The sequence below is a fragment of the Uranotaenia lowii genome, chromosome 1, assembly GCF_029784155.1.
Source record: "Uranotaenia lowii strain MFRU-FL chromosome 1, ASM2978415v1, whole genome shotgun sequence".
NCBI classification, from domain to species: Eukaryota; Metazoa; Arthropoda; class Insecta; order Diptera; family Culicidae; genus Uranotaenia; species Uranotaenia lowii.
This window is the reverse complement of record NC_073691.1, coordinates 183,756,346-183,777,031: the sequence shown is the minus strand read 5'-3', so window position 1 is coordinate 183,777,031 and position 20,686 is coordinate 183,756,346. Positions and strand designations below refer to the sequence as shown.

The following is a 20,686-nucleotide window of genomic DNA, read 5'->3' as shown; positions in this document are numbered from 1 at the left end:
CTGCCAAAGAGCCACCCACACCACTCCGGCAAAACATTCCACTCTCAAAGAGTCTACAAAGCCAGAATTCCCAGAAGCCTATTCCAGGGTTTGAGTCGCAGCGCATGGGAATGTTGCACATTGCATGTGTTTTTTTACCTTAGCTGGATGCTGCAACGAGTATTGCACTCGTTTTCGTGCCGATTAAAATCTGATAAACCTCATGTCAGAATCACAATTTTTAATATCAAAGTTTTGTTGTTAAAGGATGTTTGAAAATAGCATACATTTAAATCAAAGTTTGCCATGAAAACCGTCTCATTTTATCATAGAAAAAACACACCTACAGCGTACCGTTTTGATAAAAACGCTTGAGTCATATGTAGCGGGAATAAATTCATACCACGTTTCCCGCCACAAGCGCCAATGAAGGACAAACAGCTGTGTTTGCCGTTCTGTGGGCTTAGTGGGCTCCGTGGTTTGTTTTCGTTTTTTCTCGGATTATTTTTTAGGTGTTCTTTCTGAAGATCATAGGCCCTCATCATCGATTCGAGTTATTATGTCAGTTTTTAGAATTTCTGTAACGCAACCTTCTTCGATCCTACAAAAATTTGTAGATAAGCAGAAACAAATCTGACACGAATATATGTAGCCCGCAAATAGGAGAACAAAACCACGCACAGATGTTTGTCTCACTATGACGAGAATTGTGTCGGAAACGTGACTTCAATTCGTTCCCGTTACTTATGACTCAGAGATTTTGATTATTTAGGAAGGAACTTTCAGCTGCTTTTTATTAGAATGAAACAATGTTGATAATATAATATTCACTCGATAGACCAATTTTATGCGATTCCTTCTTAAGTCAAAACTTCTAAGAAAATATTTACTTCAATACACACGTCCTTTGTCCGTTATTTTTGGAGTAGGAGTGACACCCTTATACGTGGTCATTTCAACAGCCTTCGATTCGCAACGGAGCTCGACGACAATTTTCTGGACAACAACGGCTCGACGATCTACAATAAGTCTCCTAGCCCAATAACCAGTTCGATAACCTCTATAACGATAATGATGGTCTACCAATGGGTTTTCGGTTTGACGACCTTCCATGGGACCAACCTCAAATACCATTCTCCTTTTGTTGGCTCCCAGTCCGTCAACTTTCCAAAGGTTTCCTATATTGACAACTCTCAAATGAATTCCGGGTCCGTCGTCCTCCTTGTGGGCTCTTTACCTGACGTCCTTTCATTGGGTATCAGGTTCAACGGCCCATGACTTTCCGGTTTTTAGGCTCAAGGACCTTCCATGACATGGCTACGACCCGATGACCTCTAGCTCACTCCATCGCTTCGACGTCCCATGTCGTCGTCTTACAGTTGATCTTGGCCCGATGACTTCCAGTAGCTCCGAATTGACGACATTTCACCGAGTTCCAGTTTCGAGGCCGACGAATAACTCTAACCTGACGACTATGGTTGAGATTCGTCAGTGTCATGAGGCGTCTAGCTGTGACTGTGAAGTTTTTTGGTCCGTCACACTCAATTCCTATTCGTTTGCCAGTCTCTCATCCTCCAATCCTGTGAAGCTAAAAGAATTTCATAGTCAAGCATTCACCAATCGCACTCAAACAACCGAAAACGAACAGGTAACGCATTTATTGTTATTGTTGCTCCTGCCGCATGCCCGTTTTCAGTTTGTTATTGCTATTGTTGTTCCCTGCCAGCAGTCGATCTAGAAAGGTTTTTTTCTCTTGTTTGCTTTCAAGGGCAATCCTTCCTTTTTCATTCAAAGTGTGGTGGGCTTCGCCAGTCAAAAGCCGAAGAAATGTTGACTATAGTGGTGCTTTTTCCGTCATGTGAGTAGAGAGGTTCCGTAAATCGAGTACGGAGCCTTTTTGATTAGCAAAAATTGCTAGTCTAATCAAGCATGACGAGCCTCTGCTGATAACCCTTTAATGGGTTCCCGGCTTGACAACCTTCCGGCTGCTAAAGCTCAAAACGACAATAATCTCCAGCTCACACAAGCGCGACGATCATCCATATCGTCGTTTTTCAGTTGCTCTCGGCTCGACGACCTTCCCGAAGATTGCTATCTGGAGTCCCAGCTCCATGACCTTTGGTGGCCTTTCGATCCGACAACATTTCAACAACTTCCACACCCGACGAATTTATGATAGATCCGACGACCTTCCAAAGGATTTCAGGCTTTCTTTTCAACGACCTTCTAATAGTCGACCCAAAAACCTTCAAGTGGTTCCGACCTGATGGTCCTCCATGGCTTCAGTTCGATGACCAGGATCCATGAATTCTTATGGCATCTGGTCATCCTAGGGGGGTTAGGGTCATCTTCTGGTGGTAGTTCTTAAGCGCCGCCCAAGTAGCTTTGGTCGTCGTCGATGAGCGAATCAATGCGTGCTGGTTGTCCTCAAACAATAGGCCAATCGTGGCTCTTGCTTTGGCGTCTCCTGCCCTTCACGTTGCATCCGCTTCGGTCTCCGGCTTTACTCCTGGATCCACGTATCGCCAGAGCTCCTCCCGAATGAGCAACAGCTCGACCTTGAAGCGCGAAGTCGTGAAATGGCTGTTTCCGAGCTTCTGTAGCGTGAAACGATTCCCCTCTATTTCGTAATTACCGTCCGAAAAACTTACGTACAATTTGATTATCGAGATTTAAAAACCGAACTTTGGTTCTTTACTTTTCCCTCGCTGCTGGGCACATAACCTATCGCTGGTAAAAGGCAGCGGTCGAGGAAAGAGAAAAGTTACTGAGCAGAGGCGCTTAGCACGGCAGTATACCTTCAAAACATTCTGCCTACGAAACCTTTCGCCGCCACGCCCTTCGAGCTCCGGAATGGTGTGAAACCCAAGGTTCATTACTTGAAAGTTTTCGGCTGCAGTGCTTGGGTTCACATTACTAAAGTAAAGAAAAAGAAAGAAGAAGATTATGCAGGAGTCCCTTCAAGAGTACGGGACGTGGGAGTTAGTCCCATTGCCGCTTGGAAACAAACCGGAAGGATGCAAATGGACTTTTAAAAGAAAGCAGGACGAAAATGGCCAAATAGTGCGTCACAAAGCAAGACAAGTTGAGGACAAGGATTCTCGCAAAAAAAACGGCATAAATTAGGACGAGGTCTTTGCCGAACAGTGCCAGCATGCAACAGATGTTAGTCAAGCACCTGGACATAAAAAGGGCCTACCTGTATGCAGACTTGGAGAAGGATGTCTCCATGAAGCAACCGTCTGGCTTCGAACGAAACGAAGGCATGGTGTGTTGCCTAAAACGAAGCATTCATGGACTTGAACAGTCTGCCAGAGCCTGAAATAAGAAATTAGACGGAGTTTTCAAAACGATGGGTTTCGTCAACGCTAGTGCCGATAAATGCCGAAGGGGTCCTAATATACGTCGACGATATGATCATTGCGTGCAGCTCGGAGGAGGAGTGCGGAGAAATATCTCGTGCGCTTCAAAAAGACTTCAATCTGTTTTGTCTGGGTGGACTCAAACACATCCTGGGCATACGCGTAGAGAGAAGAGCGATCATTATACACTGCATCAATCCAACTACATCGGGAAGATTATTCAACGATTCGGGCACGAAAATGCTAGACCATGTGCCAATTGATCCCGCATATCTCGGGCGAGCAGACCGGATTGCCTACAAACACGTCATACCATAGTTTGGTGGGCAGCTTGGTTCACGTTGCGGTAAACATCAGGGGGAAGAAAAGTTTCAAACTGGTAGAACAGTGATTGGACCGAAGCAAAGCGGGTCATTAGGTACCTCAAGGCTACGAAAGATTACCATTTGCAATAGGATCCGGCATCCGCGAGCTTGAAACGGAAACAGTCAAGCGTTGCTGTGTTCTCGTTTGAGGCCGAGTACGTAGCCCTGGCGGAAGGTTGGACTTGCTGTGATACCGCAAGCTGCTCAAGGATCTACAGCAAGAACAACGAGCTCCTATCATCGTATGGTAGAACAATAAATCGTGTATAAAGTTCGTGGAGTCTGTAAGTCTGGAACGCTGTTCGAAGCACATTCTTACCAAATATTTATGCGTTTAAAAAGACCTAACACTCTAAACGAATCATCGAGCTCCGCTACATGCCGCTACTGAAAGCATGAAGGCGGACATAATGACAAAGCCCCTGAATCGCGTCAAGTTGGAGCGGCACAGGGTAGACATCGGCATCTTAAATACAATTGAAGCATCGTTCTAATATCGTTAAGGAGGAGTTTCGGGCTACCCTGTTATGGAGCAACGTCCTCAGTTCTACTCGGAACATTTCATTCAGTGTTTTCCATTACCCCATTACACACAACCCACACAAATAAACACACACTTTGCTTACGAAATAAAACTCATTCCATAGTTAACCATGTAAATTCTCTTTCTTCGACCGCTGCATTTTATCTGCGATACTTAAAACGACCATCCAATAGTTTCTCAGCTCGGAGACCTTCCAATGTAATGCTTAACGGAGGACCTAAAATCGTTGGACTCGACTCGACTACTTCGAGTGGGTTTCCGGCTCGATGACCTTTCAGAGGCTCAGGTCCTAAGATCTATTAGCAGCATCAACCCTTCAATCCATCTCCCAACAGTTTCTGGTTTGAGAACCTTCGAGTGGTTTTGACTCAACGACTGTATTGGTTCTACGACCTTCCCAAATAATTCTAAATGCGATTACCTTTATGGCACTGTGTGGGTCAAGCTCAGTACGAGAACCGCATATAATATGACACATCTACGGGCACGGGCACTCGTCATGAGTCCGTCGTTAGCAATCGCTATCGTAAAGGACCTCTTCCGTACTTATACACCGCGGACGTTCCTTGATCGGGCACTTTGGCATTATGTGGTTTCCACAGGCACCAACTCGGTTTTTCGGCCCAAAAACCTTCCATGGCTTTTTCCAAACTTGCGATTTTATGTCATTTAATTAGGAAAGAATTTTGTCGAAGTTGGAACGAATCCCCACCGCCGGGAAGTATCCGAGTAGTACCGCTCCATAAGGAGGAAACTGCGGGAATCAGACAATACCTTCCTCGTAGCGGACCTCGTAGGAAGGGGGTTAACCACTGTCGGAGGATACCCAAGTGTAGAGACATTCTCGATGCTGGGTGAGCCTCTCGAGTTGGTGTAGCATGCCGTCACTGTCGGGAAATATTTGAGTCGTAGCGTTGACAGGCGCGAGTTCAAAACAAGCTGCCCTCGATCTTGCACACGACGTAAAGAAAAAGCTGCGAGCCGAAAATCCTACAGTTGTCAGCCAAAGGGATAAAAGAAGACCGGACAACGGTGGAAGTAGACTGACCCCATTGACGGGGGGCTGTCGAGTATTGTGTGTCCGACCCCATGGTTTGTAGCTACAAAAAAAGGCAACATCATCTTCGTAGCGGATGGCGTGTGCAGGATGCTCCAACTTCGGGGAGTATCTGAGTAGTGCGGTTACCAACGATCGAAGCTGCGGGGATAAAACTATACCTTCTTTGCAGTGGAAATAGTTGGGAAAGGGTTATTCCACGATCGGGGAATACCTACGGGTAGAGCCGGGTGATCCATTCGAGTCGGAGTAAGATGACGTCTTCATCGGGAATCATCCAAGTAGTTGCGTTAAGTCCCGCGCGTGTGCTGTGACAGGTGTCGTGTGAGTCTAGGAGAAGCTGCTCTCGATCGGCACACGACGGGTATTAAGGTGGCAAACCTCGAATCCTGAAGATAGAAGGTCGGACTTCGAGTCGTTAGAGGAGAGGTCAGGTCTTGAGTCTTCAGAATGAGAGGTTTGTGTTCTCAACCCCGAGTCTTTACGATAAGAGGTCGGGTTTCGAGTCGCAAGAGAAGTGATCAGGCCTTTAATCAACAAGAGGAGGGTATAAGTGGTTACCTCGAGTCATTACGAGGAGAGGTCAGATATCGAGTCGCTAGAGGAGAGATCGGGCCTTGAGTTGTGCAGAGGAGAGGTAAATATGTATACGTCAATGTGAGGAGATCCGACCCCTCCTCGCATTGACCCCTCGAGTCAATGCGAGGAGGGGTCGGATCTCAAGTCGTAAGAGGAGAGATCAGGCCTCGAATCGCGATGAGGAGAGGTTTATGTGGGAATGTCGATTCTCAAGTCGTTAGAGGAGAGTTCAGACGTCGAGTCTTAAGGATGAGACGTATTGCTGAAAGTGGTCTCGTCTATGAGTATTGCCTTGGAGCGCACTGACGCGAATGAGGCATAGTGTGTTAAACAGATTGAGGTGGGAACTAGGTCTGCAGCCCGAGGTGGAGTTTAGAGAGTAGAAGGTCTACACGGAGTACATCATGAGTCTTCCCATTGTATCCACGGACCCAGCGTAGCAAACTGGAAAGACGCGGTTGCTCACAATGCCTTGGAATACAATCCGTGAACCGGGATTTACCACCTAGGTGATCAACTTATAAAAAAGGCTGGAGAACCCCTTCGCCGTAGACAAACTCAGGGCCGAGACGACTGATGACGCTGGCTGGAAACAGCGCGACTGTATCGATGGGCTCTGAGATCTCCGTTTTTTGTTTCATTTTTGTTATTGTGATGAGCCAGATTAAGACACAATGGAAATCTATAATGGAATATAGTGTGATCTTTACTTATGAGCTTGGAAAAGCTTGTATTTTTTGAGTGTTTTCAGAAGTTACAGTAACTTATGTTTTTTTGTTGAATTTGTAATTTTTTTGTCAATTTTGTTGTTTTCTAATTTCAAAGTCTGTTTTTTTGTTTCGTTATCGTTTCCGGTGAAAAAAATGTGAAACCTGCTAGGGGGATTCGTGAAAACTTTCCGAGCAGCAATAATCCCGGAGGGAATGGCACAAATGCTGACACACACACACACACACACACACACTCAGACATTCGTACTCACGATGCGGTGTGGAAATCTTCAGGCCTGGCTGCTTGGTACCTTACACACGGTTTCGAAAAGAATCAAAGATCCGGAAACGGGCGGAACTCTGCACCAGAAGCCATTGGCTTTTATGATATTGCACTTTAAAGTGGCGTTTGGTTGGTTTTTGCAGGCATAATGGTGCTGGCACACAAATAACACATTTCATTCCGCACATTAATTCAAATTATTTCCCATCCCGTGTCGTTGTCGTCATCGGTATGTTCCTCCGGGAAACATGAAGCAGGGTCCGGACGAAAGGGTTTCCCAGGGAAAGTGTCCCCCAGAGGGGTTCAACATATCCGGGACACACGACACGGAGAGTTCCATTTTGAATGGTGGTGTGGCTTCTAGCCGGCAGCCAGAGAAACCATAGAAACAAAACTTCTCACATGATGTTACTCGGTCCGGGTTTTTTTTCTGTCCATTCATACATATGGGCAAAGTTTTTGTCCTATTTGTGTCACCCTCGGGAGGTGCTAATTTGCCAGTAATAATTTCCTCCACTCTTCACTTGAGGATGCAAATGCAGATGCAGTTCTCCGAGAGCTGACAGTAGTTTACTGATTTCATTCATTTATTTTTTTCCACTGTTTTGCTAATCCGGTTTATTTTTGCTCTTTTTCTTTCTCTTTACAGAATAAAAGTGATATTAGCTCTAAGAATTCCTCATCCAGCGAAAATGGCAGGCGAGCCCTTGTCAAGGAGAAGAAAAACTCAAAGCGTACCAAAAAAGGTGAGTTCTATTTATTCTTCGGATTCACAAGAGAATACTGTAATTTTTACCTGTGTTGTAATGTGTTTTTTTTTTTCAAAATATTACAAGTTTTTTTAATAAGCTCTATCAAGGCCTACTATTGAAGGAGTATTTTGTGCCGAGTGTATCCATCCACTTTTAAATTCATTGTAAGAGCAAGTTCACTGGTGTTGGGAAAAAGTGGTAGAAATTTTGACACTTACGGCACATTTTGAAAATTTTGCCATGTAAAAACATTTTCAAGATCTGTGGTCTTCTAGTTTTTTTTACAACACGTGTTGTTTTTCGCATGCTGTGATGCAAAAATAGCAATATTTCTATCACATACGGTTGGAATAGGAACAGTGTTGTAAAAAAATACAACGCCCCAAGATCTTGAAAACATTTTAGCATGGTAAAATTTTCAAAATGTCAAAAATTCTACCACTTTTTCCCAACACCAGTGAACTCGCTCTAAGTAAACAGGAAACCCGGCGTTACACAACTGGTGAAGTTTGATCTTATTTTTCGAATTTGGATGATACTTACTGTCGTAACCCTCGATGTCGATTTCAAGGAAATTTAACTCAAATCTATCACAAACTTTACCGAGAACAATTGCATAAATAACCGAACGTTATTCCATCCCAAAATCAACAGAATGGTCTTTTTTTCTTTTTCTTTTTTTTTGTTTCATGTTTGTGTTCCGTGTGACGTTTGCACGCTGATGATTTTTCAATCATTTTTGGTCTAGAAATAAATTGTTTTCTCAATCGTTTAATTCTATCCATAGGCCGAATTCTTTTCACTACACAAATCTCATAACTACATTGTTTGGTTTTCTTTATGCGCATATTCATCGCTTTATCCTAAATTTTTCAAATCTCAGATGAGTTGTTAATGCCATCGAATGATTGGTGTGCTGTTTACCTTGTAGTCCAAACTATGAATGGGCATACATAAATAAGCAGAAACCCCGCGCGTCCAAGTCCGATATCTGTCATCAGCTAAACCGAGTGCACAGCCCACAAGGTTTTCCTCCACAAAAAAAACAATCTCATTAAATTCTCGACTCAGCGTGCAGCTTCGTTAGATATTCAAAATACCCTTTAATTGTCGAAACTATGGTGCTATAAATTATATCAGTCTCTAGGAACTATAAAAAGAAAACAAACGGTCGACAGAAAAAAAAACCCACTACGGTAAACTAGCAACATATTGTTTCGTTTTTCGATTTTAGAGTTTCTCGCTACCTTTTTGGGAATTTATGGTAGGGCAACATATCCCAAATAGGGCCAACAAAAAAAACAATAAACTCTCCTTGATCATTATCTAACCGTTTTGCCGCCACTTTTTTCTTTAGTTTACAGCTTTTCAGTTTTCTTTCCTCTGCGATCGACTGTTCATTCTTTCTTCTAGCCGTGTTGGCTTAGAAAGCGCTCGGAGAAAGTGCCTTGTTGATCCAGGAAGATAGAATCTTGTGGCTTTTTCGACGGATAAAATAAACAATAAGATTTTCTATACCCGAGAAAAGTTTTCTTTAACGATCTAAGGTTGATAATCGTTATCTCTGATAACTGAAGGGTTTCGAAGTCAACCTTTTGAACCATCTGGTTAACATCTCAAAGACAATTTGCAAAGTTTTGTCAATTTTGAAAATTTTGACAATATTTCAAATTTTGACAATTTTAAAAACTTTGACAATTTGAACAATTTCGACAATTTTGAAAATTTTGACAATTTTGACAATTTTGACAATTTGGTAAATTTTGAGCATTTTGAAAATTTTGAGCATTTGGAAAATTTTGACGATTTTGACAATTTGGAAAATTTTGAGCATTTTGAAAATTTTGAAAATTTTGACAATTTTGACAATTTTGACAATTTTGACAATTTTGACAATTTTGACAATTTTGACAATTTTGACAATTTTGACAATTTTGACAATTTTGACAATTTTGACAATTTTGACAATTTTGACAATTTTGACAATTTTGACAATTTTGACAATTTTGACAATTTTGACAATTTTGACAATTTTGGCAATTTTGACAATTTTGACAATTTTGTCTATTTTGACAATTTTGACAATTTTGACAATTTTGACATTTTTGACATTTTTGACAATTTTGATAGAATTGAAAATTTTGATGATTTTGATATTTTGACAATTTTGATAGAATTGAAAATTTTGATGATTTTGATATTTTGACAATTTTGATAGAATTGAAAATTTTGAAGATTTTGATATTTTGACAGTTTTGACAATTTTGTCAATTTTGACAATTTTGACAATTTTGACAATTTTGACAATTTTGACAATTTTGACAATTTTGACAATTTTGACCATTAAAATTTGGACAATTTTGAGCATTTTGACATTTGGACAATTTTGACCATTTTGATTATTCAGATAATTTTGACAACTTTGGCAATTTTGAGAATTTTAACAGATTTGACAATTTTGACAATTGGAGAAATTGGTGTTGCATTGTTAGTATTTAGAATTGCCTAAATTTAGAAATTAAAATCTTATCCGTTGAAATCGTTCCCTGCACCGACTTAAACTGGGTTCATTTTCGTTAAACTTTAAAAGAGAAAAAGTTTTTTTCTTCCAGGCAGCACAGCGGTCTGGCAAACAAACTATTTCCAGATTTTCCCACTTTTAGTTCAGTGGTCAGAGTCCCAAAAAGGCGGTGTGGTTTTGTTTTGGTTTTTCAACTTAGTTCATGGTTGGGCGGCTTATTTGGACTCCCACCAGTTTAGTCCTGAGTAGCTGTTGAATGTTTTGGCGATAAACTTTTGCCCAGACCAGCCGAAAAGTTGAGATTTTAATTGAAAAAGTTGCAGCAGATTTTCGATCCCTCGAGCGAGGCCGAAATCTTCATTCAAGTCTCCTGATTGAAAAATAATTTTGTGCCTTTCCTCGGAAGTTATCTTTAATATTTGAGTAAATCCCTGCGTTTAAACGTCGAAGCTAGGGTTAGATTGAGGAATGCAGATCAGCTGCCATATACGTTAAAACGGACCTGCCAATGGATCGAAATTGATGGATGGTCCGGACTTATCGGAAATGTGTTTCCCTCCCGGACGTTTTCGGTTGCTCGCTGAAGGTCCGCCGTTCACCAAAAGATCGATCCATTACCTTTGTTGGAGGGAAAAAGGATTTTCCTAGCTCTGGCTCAACAGACGACGATAAACTTGTTCCGCAAAGCAAAGCACAGAGATTGTGCCGCCATTCCTGAGGCGATGTAGGAAAATATTAAGGCGAAAAAGAAAACTAACTCCCCGTACGGCAAACTACGATGCTGGGCTGCCCAGGTTCCAGATTGAATTATGAACGACTTTGACTTTTACGGTGGCCGACTTCCTAGCTTCTCAATCCTGAAGACCCCGACAGACCGACCGGGTTTGGCCATCGGAAGAGGCCAGATCATGGGAGGAACCGGGCAGCAGCATGCAGTCTGCCTGCCCCATTGCGATACACACATCAAACAGAAATGGTTTCGTACTTGGCAAGGGCTCTTGGCCCCCCGCTTGGACTTCACATAGAAAGAAGAAAAGTTGTTTCGGTTTTTCGGGGGAGGAACTCCACCTCCCAAACCACCCACAAGCTATCCCATCCCGCTTTTTCGCAGTTTTAGACGTTACAATTTAGCGGTTAGCGCAGGCAGTAGTCAACTTGGAGGGGAAGCTCACTCATGGCGTGAGAGGTCGATTTGTTACGGATCTCCTCTTCCCAAGTCCGCCCCAGATGATGACTACGACGACGACGACAAACTCCCCGGCGATGGTGGAGCAAACTCTACTTGGTAACTGCAATTCTATGGGTAGGAACAGGACCCGCCGTGATGTGGCGCGGTCGTTTGTTTGCCGTTTTGTAGCGTGCCAAGTGGCCATTTATCTTTTCGAAATTCTGGGTAGAGATAGGAGTAGAGTGGTCTGGTTACAGGTCTAGGAAACTGTTAGATGGACACCACATGGCCTGTGGAGCTGCGAACCGAAACTCGTGATTCGTTGATATTTTTCCCTTTAATTTAGCTTTGGATGTAAATCTAGATGTAGCTGATGAATGGGCTCGAATTGAGACAAACTATCTGAAGGTAGGAATTTATGATAATTTTTAACAAGATTGTCGCTTCTTAAGGTCCTCAATGTTTTTGAATGATGTAGAAGGCTTAAGATCGCCTTTCAAAGTCGAAGAGCAATTAAAAATCTCATCGGAAGTTTTTGAAGGCCCTTCTTGAAGTCATAAAGATATTTTAGGGCCTAAAACTCTTTAGGTAATACTAACGGACAATTTTGTCAATTTTGATAATTTTGACAATTTTCACAATTTTGACAATTTTGACAATTTTGACAATTTTAATATTTTTGACATTTTTGACATTTTTGACATTTTTGACATTTTTGACATTTTTGACATTTTTCACATTTTTGACATTTTTGACATTTTTGACATTTTTGATATTTTTGACATTTTTGACATTTTTGACATTTTCGACATTTTTGACATTTTTGACTTTTTGACATTTTTGACATTTTTGACACTTTTGACATTTTTGACATTTTTGACATTTTTGACATTTTTGACATTTTTGACATTTTGGACATTAGTGACATTTTTTAAATTTTTGACATTTTTGACATTTTTGACATTTTTCACATTTTTGACATTTTTGACATTTTTGACATTTTTGACATTTTTGACATTTTTGACATTTTTGACATTTTGACATTTTTGACAATTTTGACATTTTTGAAATTTTTGACATTTTTGACAATTTTGACATTTTCGACATTTTTGACATTTTTGACATATGAACATTTTTGACAATTTTTGACATTTTGGACATTTTTGACACTTTTGACATTTTTGACAATTTTGACATTTTTGACATTTTTGACATTTTTGACAATTTTGACATTTTTGTCATTTTTGTCATTTTTGTCATTTTTGACAATTTTGACATTTTTGACATTTTTGATATTTTTGACATTCTTGACATTCTTGACATTTTTGACATTTTTGACAATTTTGACAATTTTGACAATTTTGACATTTTTGACATTTTTGACCTTTTTGACATTTTTGACATAATTGACTTTTATGACATTTTTGACATGTTCGACATTTTTGTCATTTTTGACGTTTTTGACAATTTTGACAATTTTGACAATTTTGATAATTTTGACAGTTTTGACAATTTTGACAATTTTGACAATTTTGACAATTTTGAAATTTTTGACATTTTTGACAATTGTGACAATTGTGATATTTTTTATATTTTTGACATTTTTGACATTTTTGACATTTTTGACATTTTTGACATTTTTGACATTTTGGACATTTTTGACATTTTTGACATTTTTGATATTTTTGACATTTTTGACAATTTTGAAATTTTTGACATTTTTGACAATTTTGACATTTTTGACATTTTTGACATTTTTGACAATTGTGATATTTTTGACATTTTTGACAATTTGGACAATTTTGACAATTTTGAAAATTTTGAAAATTTTGACAATTTTGGCAATTTGGACAATTTTGACAATTTTGACAATTTTGACAATTTTGACAATTTTGACAATTTTGACAATTTTGACAATTTTGACAATTTTGACAATTTTGACAATTTTGACAATTTTGACAATTTTGACAATTTTGACAATTTTGACAATTTTGACAATTTTGACAATTTTGACAATTTTGACAATTTTGACAATTTTGACAATTTTGACAATTTTGACAATTTTGACAATTTTGACAATTTTGACAATTTTGACAATTTTGACAATTTTTAAAATTTTGACAATTTTGACAATTTTGACAATTTTGACAATTTTGTCAATTTTGTCAATTTTTGACATTTTTGACAATTTTGTCATTTTTGTCATTTGTGTCATTTTTGTCATTTTTGTCATTTTTGTCATTTTTGTGATTTTTGTTATTTTTGTCATTTTTGTTATTTTTGTCATTTTTGTAATTTTTGTAATTTTTGTAATTTTTGTCATTTTTGTCATTTTTATCATTTTTGTCATTTTTGTCATTTTTGTCATTTTTGTCATTTTTGTCATTTTTGTCATTTTTGTCATTTTTGTCATTTTTGTCATTTTTGTCATTTTTGTCATTTTTGTCATTTTTGTCATTTTTGTCATTTTTGTCATTTTTGTCATTTTTGTCATTTTTGTCATTTTTGTCATTTTTGTCATTTTTGTCATTTTTGTCATTTTTGTCATTTTTGTCATTTTTGTCATTTTTGTCATTTTTGTCATTTTTGTCATTTTTGTCATTTTTGTCATTTTTGTCATTTTTGTCATTTTTGTCATTTTTGTCATTTTTGTCATTTTTGTCATTTTTGTCATTTTTGTCATTTTTGTCATTTTTGTCATTTTTGTCATTTTTGTCATTTTTGTCATTTTTGTCATTTTTGTCATTTTTGTCATTTTTGTCATTTTTGTCATTTTTGTCATTTTTGTCATTTTTGTCATTTTTGTCTGTTTTGTCTTTTTTGTCATTTTTGTCATTTTTTTCATTTTTGTCATTTTTGTCATTTTTGTCATTTTTGTCATTTTTGTCATTTTTGTCATTTTTGTCATTTTTGTCATTTTTGTCATTTTTGTTATTTTTGACATTTTTGACATTTTGAAAATTTTTGACTATTTGACACTTTTGAAATTCTCGATATGTTTGACAATTTTGACATTTTTGATATATTTGTGATTTTTGACATTTTTGACATTTTCGAAATTTTTGACATTCTTGACATTTTGGACATTTTTGATATTTTTGACAATTCTTAGAAGATATCTCGATTTGCTGCCGACTTTTGCAGTCAAAACTCCACAGCACTGACGGTTTCTTTCGAATCGAAATCCTGGGGTGAAATTATGAATCCTATTCGATTCGAGTTACCCGTTTCGAGTTGAACTCGAATCGAGTTAGATTCAGTACTACGAATCTCGTTCGAGTTCTAAATTTTAACGTACTAGATTTCGAGTAAATCGGGTAGTAGATCATCTCGAAACGTTCTATTCGAATCGAGATCGGTAATGCCAAAGTTGGTCGAATCGAACGAAACTCGATTGTTTCGAGTTCCATAATCCCGCCCCTGTTCTTAAAAAGTCATTCCGACGTTATAGTTCATTAGTACTCAAATGACAGCAACTTAAGTCGACGAACTCGTTTGCCGCAAACTGTCCGGTAAGTTTGTGATTCGTTCAGCTATCGAAAGGCCACTTACATGTCTGCCAATTTGTCTACCGATAGGCCATAAAGGTACATAGTTGTTTGTTGGTTAGTCGAAGAGCCGCCAATTTGAAAAGACTTCTAAGCTGCAGTCAGTCAATCAGTCCGGACTAACGATAGTGGCCTAATGGGTCCTTACTTTCTGTTTTTCGTTATTGAACTGACTCTGGTGAATAGTGCAAAATTAAGTGCAAATGATCGTCTTTGCCTATCTCTGCATGCTTATCGGCTTCACTTGATGGCTGGCTCATTGGCAAAACAGTTCAGGAAAATTTCGGATATCACGGTTGCCAATTCGGACATAAAATCCTATCCGAGAGCCGTGTTTGTTACCGAGTAAGCTTGGAAAGAATCAAGAGAGAAAAACGAGACGACGATGGTGCTAAATGGCGACTTCATACGGGAATAATGGATTTTTTATGGCTACCAAATGCCGCAAATGAGCCTCGGGAGGGATTTCCTAGCCAACGGCATTCAGGGGCCATCAATTTTCCCATGCCAGTGCTGCACCTTGCACCGAACACGATAAATCTGGCGAGGCTAATTTAAAAGCAAAAGCCGGAATAAATTTCCATCCTAATACTCGACTAGCCAAACGAAATCGAAAACCGAAAAGCCCGTCAATCATCCCAAATAAAGGCGCTTTAAAAGCGAAACCCAAACGAAGATGTGCCACAAAACGACCGATCGGATGAGCGGAAATACATCATAAATCCAGCAAATCTGGTTAAGGTTGACCCTGACTTCCGCTCGGACCGGAAGTTTAGCCCAATTTTAGGTCTCTCGCTTTGGCCGTGCTTATGTGATCCCAGTCGTCGTCTCAGCAAATGGTTTCCCGAAAAAGCAACATCCACAAAGCACACACAAAAGGATGAAAAAAAACACACAAGCTAGCCGATCAAGCAACTGCTTTTTCGTTCGAGTTCAAGGATTTATTTCCATCATATCTAGTCCCAGCGAGTTTGGCGAATGAAAGGCGAAAAAGATCCCATAAACTTCCTAAGAATCGGAGAGGGCGGCAACAGACAGCAAATAAAAAAAAAAAACAGACGAAAGGAAACTATTGAGAACGGTAGTCCAGGTTTGGTCCCACGTTAATCTGCTGCCTGTACGTGGTAACCTTTTTTTTTTTGACGCTTTTCAATGAGGTTGCCAATCGAAGGTAGCAAAAAAAAAAACACCCAGGAGGATTAGAATGTTCGCATGTGTGTAGTTTGGGTAGTTTGGGGCAGAGATCTACGACTTGAAAACGAGTACTTTAAATCAATTTAAAAAATGAAGGAAAACTTAAGCACAATGGAAACAGTAGACAAAATTTAAATTTTTTTTAAAGTTACAAGGCGACCGTGAAAAAACCTTGAAGATATCACCTTCAAGAGTATGATACAAATATTGCTTCACAGTACCCATGAACTGTGCACGTTTCTCAGTTCAAGTTTGGGTGGTTTTAGCAACAGTTTCTGTTTTTGGGTGTTTATTTGCAATTTTTTTTGACTGCCTGTTCTGTTGCTTCGCTGCCTATTTAAGACTTGGGAGGCAATGACTCAGCTACCTTGCGTAGGGATCGACTGTTGCGTTGTCCTCTGCTGCTTGTTTTGATTTCTTTCTTCTGTACGACTCACGAGGCGTTTATTTTGTCTATTTTTAATGGTTTCGGTTGCCTAAAACCTTTCGACTGGTGACTCAGAACAAGCAAAATCGGTTTGACTCAAATTCGAGGTCATTTGAGGTTCGTCGCTTAGTTTTGTCCAATGATGAATCATTGAAGTCAATTTTGATTATTTGAATTTAAAACGGTTATGAACATGAATCGTGATACTCAATCTGAATCTACATTTGATCCCAAATTAATTTTTTTTTATCTTGGATCAGAATTTTCAATCAGAGTTCAGGATTAGCATACTGTATCTGAATTTGACTTCCGAATCTGAATCTGAATTCTCAAACTGAAAACTGTTTTTTTCTTATTTTCAAGTAATTAATTACATTTTTTTTACATATTTCCAGACAAGAAATTCAAATCCAAGGAAAAACAGAAGGACCCGGTGAAGTGTGGCTCTTCCTCCAATGACAGTACCTCATCCTCGTCCAGCAGCGATGCCTCCTGCACCAAAGATCCTCCAAATGTCAAATGTGTCCTGGTCGGGGACGGCAAGGTTGGCAAGACGAATCTGATCGTGTCCTACATCCAGGATCGGTTCATCCCGGACTATGTGCCGACCGCCTTCGATAAGTACAATGGTGAGTATTCTACACTTTTATAAAAAAAAAACTTGATCCGGTATATTTAAGTTCATTAGAATCAAAGAGCGGAAAAACATGAAATTCTACTTCACCTTCTGAGTGACACTCAACACTACTTATGAGCAAGCAAGTCACATCGTAGCATTACAGAAAATGGCTAGGGTGGTAACTTCGAAAGATTATCACCGGTGGTGTTCCGAAGTTTGCATGCCAAACTCGCTAAAATATGAATGCGCCTTAAAATATGCAACGTAGCGTAAGTTCGAAATTTCCGCGAAAAAAACTCCCGAATAGAAAATGAACTCCCTGGAAAGTTAAGTTGTGTCATTTCGCCACCCACTCCATTAATTTTCATCCCTTCGCCCCCACACAACTTTTGATAGAGAGATATGTGAGCTTCCGTTTTTCCACTTCTGGTGGCAAAAAACATCACCAATGGGATGCAAGCATAAATAGTGCGCTGGCAAAAGTTATACTTCCCATTTCTACCGTAAGGAAGTGGCTGTTGCTGCTGCTGCTACTACTAGACAAGATTCATATTTACATTCCCAAATCCGGAATGTAACATTTTGCGCGGTGGCTTCAGCAGCCGGCGGGATCACACGAACCGAAACCCGAAATCATGTGGGTTATCACTTGACAAAAGGCGAGGAAACAGGTCCGTACTTCGTTCTAGGTTACCATACAAAAAAAAATCATAAATGCTAAAAATGATAACCTAGGATCATATTCCCTTGCAAGAGAACACAATTTTGTAAACTCTCATATTCATCCAAGCAACCCTAGCATTCTGCGTTTTTTAAACGCCATCACCCTCAGCAACCCGGAAAGAGGCACATTTTCGTACATTTCCCATTCATCATCCCTGCTTGCGGGAGCTTCTCCTTGTAGAAGCCAACTTCTTCGACTTCTTATTTTCGCACTATCATACTTTTCGAGGAACTGTAGATCTACACATCCACCCACACTTCCATTCGCGGAACACATTGCGGAATGGTTTGGAAAAGTGCAGCAAAGCAAGCTTTTGTTGAATAGCCGCGAGGTTGCTCAAATAGCGGTAGGAATCTGGTGTAAGAAAAAAAAATAGAACATAGAAGCCAAAAAGGACCCAAAAGAAAAAATCAGCTCATGGCCGACTGCATAAAACATGGCTCAGCAGCTCTAGAGAAGGTCCTCTAGTGAGCAAGTATGAATATGCCAGGAGCTATTACTTTTATGAACTATTCCCATGGTTGGTGGCATACTGGGGTTGAAAGTTTTTCCATCTATTTTTTTAATGGCAGCATATGTATTCTATGGCTCCTCCTTGGATCGTGTGAGTTTATTCTTGTTCCCCCCACTTTTTTTTGTAAAAAAAAGGACGGTTCTTATTCATTTGAGTAGACATGTGGGAATATGTCACGCGAAAAGAAAAGCCGCCCCAGTGACTTCTATTATTTTCAGTTAACTAGGGGCCCACACGACATAGACAAAGTGATCTACCACCTTTTAATATATTTTTAAACTTAAGCCTTCAGTCACATTAAACGAAAAGATTATTTTTCTTAACACATTAACGTGAAATTTCTAAATATTTAGTTTAATACAAAAACCAAATTGTTTTGTATGCTAGAGGAAGCGTTTTTTTTTTCACATAGGAATATTGTTTCCGACACATACGAAAGGGAGCAAAAAAAACCTTTTGCTTCCCGTACATTTTTTGACAGTTTCCACCATATTTGCTCTATCTCACTTTTGTGCGCTTGAATAACAACCACGATGTTCCTGCACCAGTAGAAAAAAGGTCTATTAAAATATTTGAACTTTTTGTTCGGTTCCATTCATATTCCAGTTACTTCCATTGTTTGCATGCATGGCAGAGTTTTTTTTTCACTTTGAACGGATATATTACGGATTCGTTAATGTCATAAAAAGTTCCTTAGAAATCTCAATTTGAATACTTTGACCCTTAAAAATAAATCAAAAACAGTCAAAAATTTTTAAAAATATCAAAACTGAAAACAATAAAAAGAATGCTAACAAATGTCGAAACAGGTAGAAATCTAAAAAATATCAAAATTGCCAAAATTGTCGAAAAAATCATAATTGTAAAAATTATGGAATTTGTCAAATTGTCAAAATTGTCAAAATTGTCAAAAAAGTCAAATTTGTCAAAATAGTCAAAATTGTCAAAATTTTCAACATTGTCAAAATTTTCAAAATTGTCAAAATTGTCAAAATTGTCAAAATTGTCAAAATTGTCAAAATTGTCAAAATTGTCAAAATTGTCAAAATTGTCAAAATTGTCAAAATTGTCAAAATTGTCAAAATTGTCAAAATTGTCAAAATTGTCAAAATTGTCAAAATTGTCAAAATTGTCAAAATTGTCAAAATTGTCAAAATTGTCAAAATTGTCAAAATTATCAAAATTGTCAAAATTGTCAAAATTGTCAAAATTGTCAAAATTGTCAAAATTGTCAAAATTGTCAAAATTGTCAAAATTGTCCAAATTGTCAAAATTGTCAAAATTGTCCAAATTGTCAAAATTGTCAAAATTGTCAAAATTGTCAAAATTGTCAAAATTGTCAAAATTGTCAAAATTGTCAAAATTGTCAAAATTGTCGAAATTGTCAAAATTGTCAAAATTGTCAAAATTGTCAAAATTGTCAAAATTGTCAAAATTGTCAAAATTGTCAAAATTGTCAAAATTGTCAAAATTGTCAAAATTGTCAAAATTGTCAAAATTGTCAAAATTGTCAAAATTGTCAAAATTGTCAAAATTGTCAAAATTGTCACAATTGTCAAAATTGTCAAAATTGTCAAAATTGTCAAAATTGTCAAAATTGTCAAAATTGTCAAAATTGTCAAAATTGTCAAAATTGTCAAAATTGTCAAAATTGTCAAAATTGTCAAAATTGTCAAAATTGTCAAAATTGTCAAAATTGTCAAAATTGTCAAAATTGTCAAAATTGTCAAAATTGACAAAATTGTCAAAATTGTCAAAATTGTCAAAATTGTCAAAATTGTCAAAATTGTCAAAATTGTCAAAATTGTCAAAATTGTCAAAATTGTCAAAATTGTCAAAATTGTCAAAATTGTCAAAATTGTCAAAATTGTCAAAATTGTCAAAATTGTCAAAATTGTCAAAATTGTCAAAATTGTCAAAATTGTCAAAATTGTCAAAATTGTCAAAATTGTCAAAATTGTCAAAATTGTCAAAATTGTCAAAATTGTCAAAATTGTCAAAATTGTCAAAATTGTCAAAATTGTCAAAATTGTCAAAATTGTCAAAATTGACAAAATTGTCAAAATTGTTAATATTGACAAAATTGTCAAAATTGTCAAAATTGTTAAAATTGTCAAAATTGTCAAAATTGTCAAAATTGTCAAAATTGTCAAAATTGTCAAAATTGTCAAAATCGTCAAAATTGTCAAAATTGTCAAAATTGTCAAAATTGTCAAAATTGTCAAAATTGTCAAAATTGTCAAAATTGTCAAAATTGTCAAAATTGTCAAAATTGTCAAAATTGTCAAAATTGTCAAAATTGTCAAAATTGTCAAAATTGTCAAAATTGTCAAAATTGTC

General features: G+C 38.0%; 1 protein-coding gene across 2 annotated transcripts in view; it reads left to right on the top strand.

The window, feature by feature from the left end:
* LOC129739913 (uncharacterized) overlaps positions 1-20,686 on the top strand; it is a 120,796-nt gene that overhangs the window by 47,403 nt on the left and 52,707 nt on the right. For both annotated transcript variants that reach the window (XM_055731472.1, XM_055731463.1), the window contains exons 3-4: positions 7,529-7,625; positions 16,885-17,118. In XM_055731472.1, the coding sequence (XP_055587447.1) occupies positions 7,529-7,625; positions 16,885-17,118 (331 nt within the window). The remainder of the gene's footprint in view (positions 1-7,528; positions 7,626-16,884; positions 17,119-20,686) is intronic.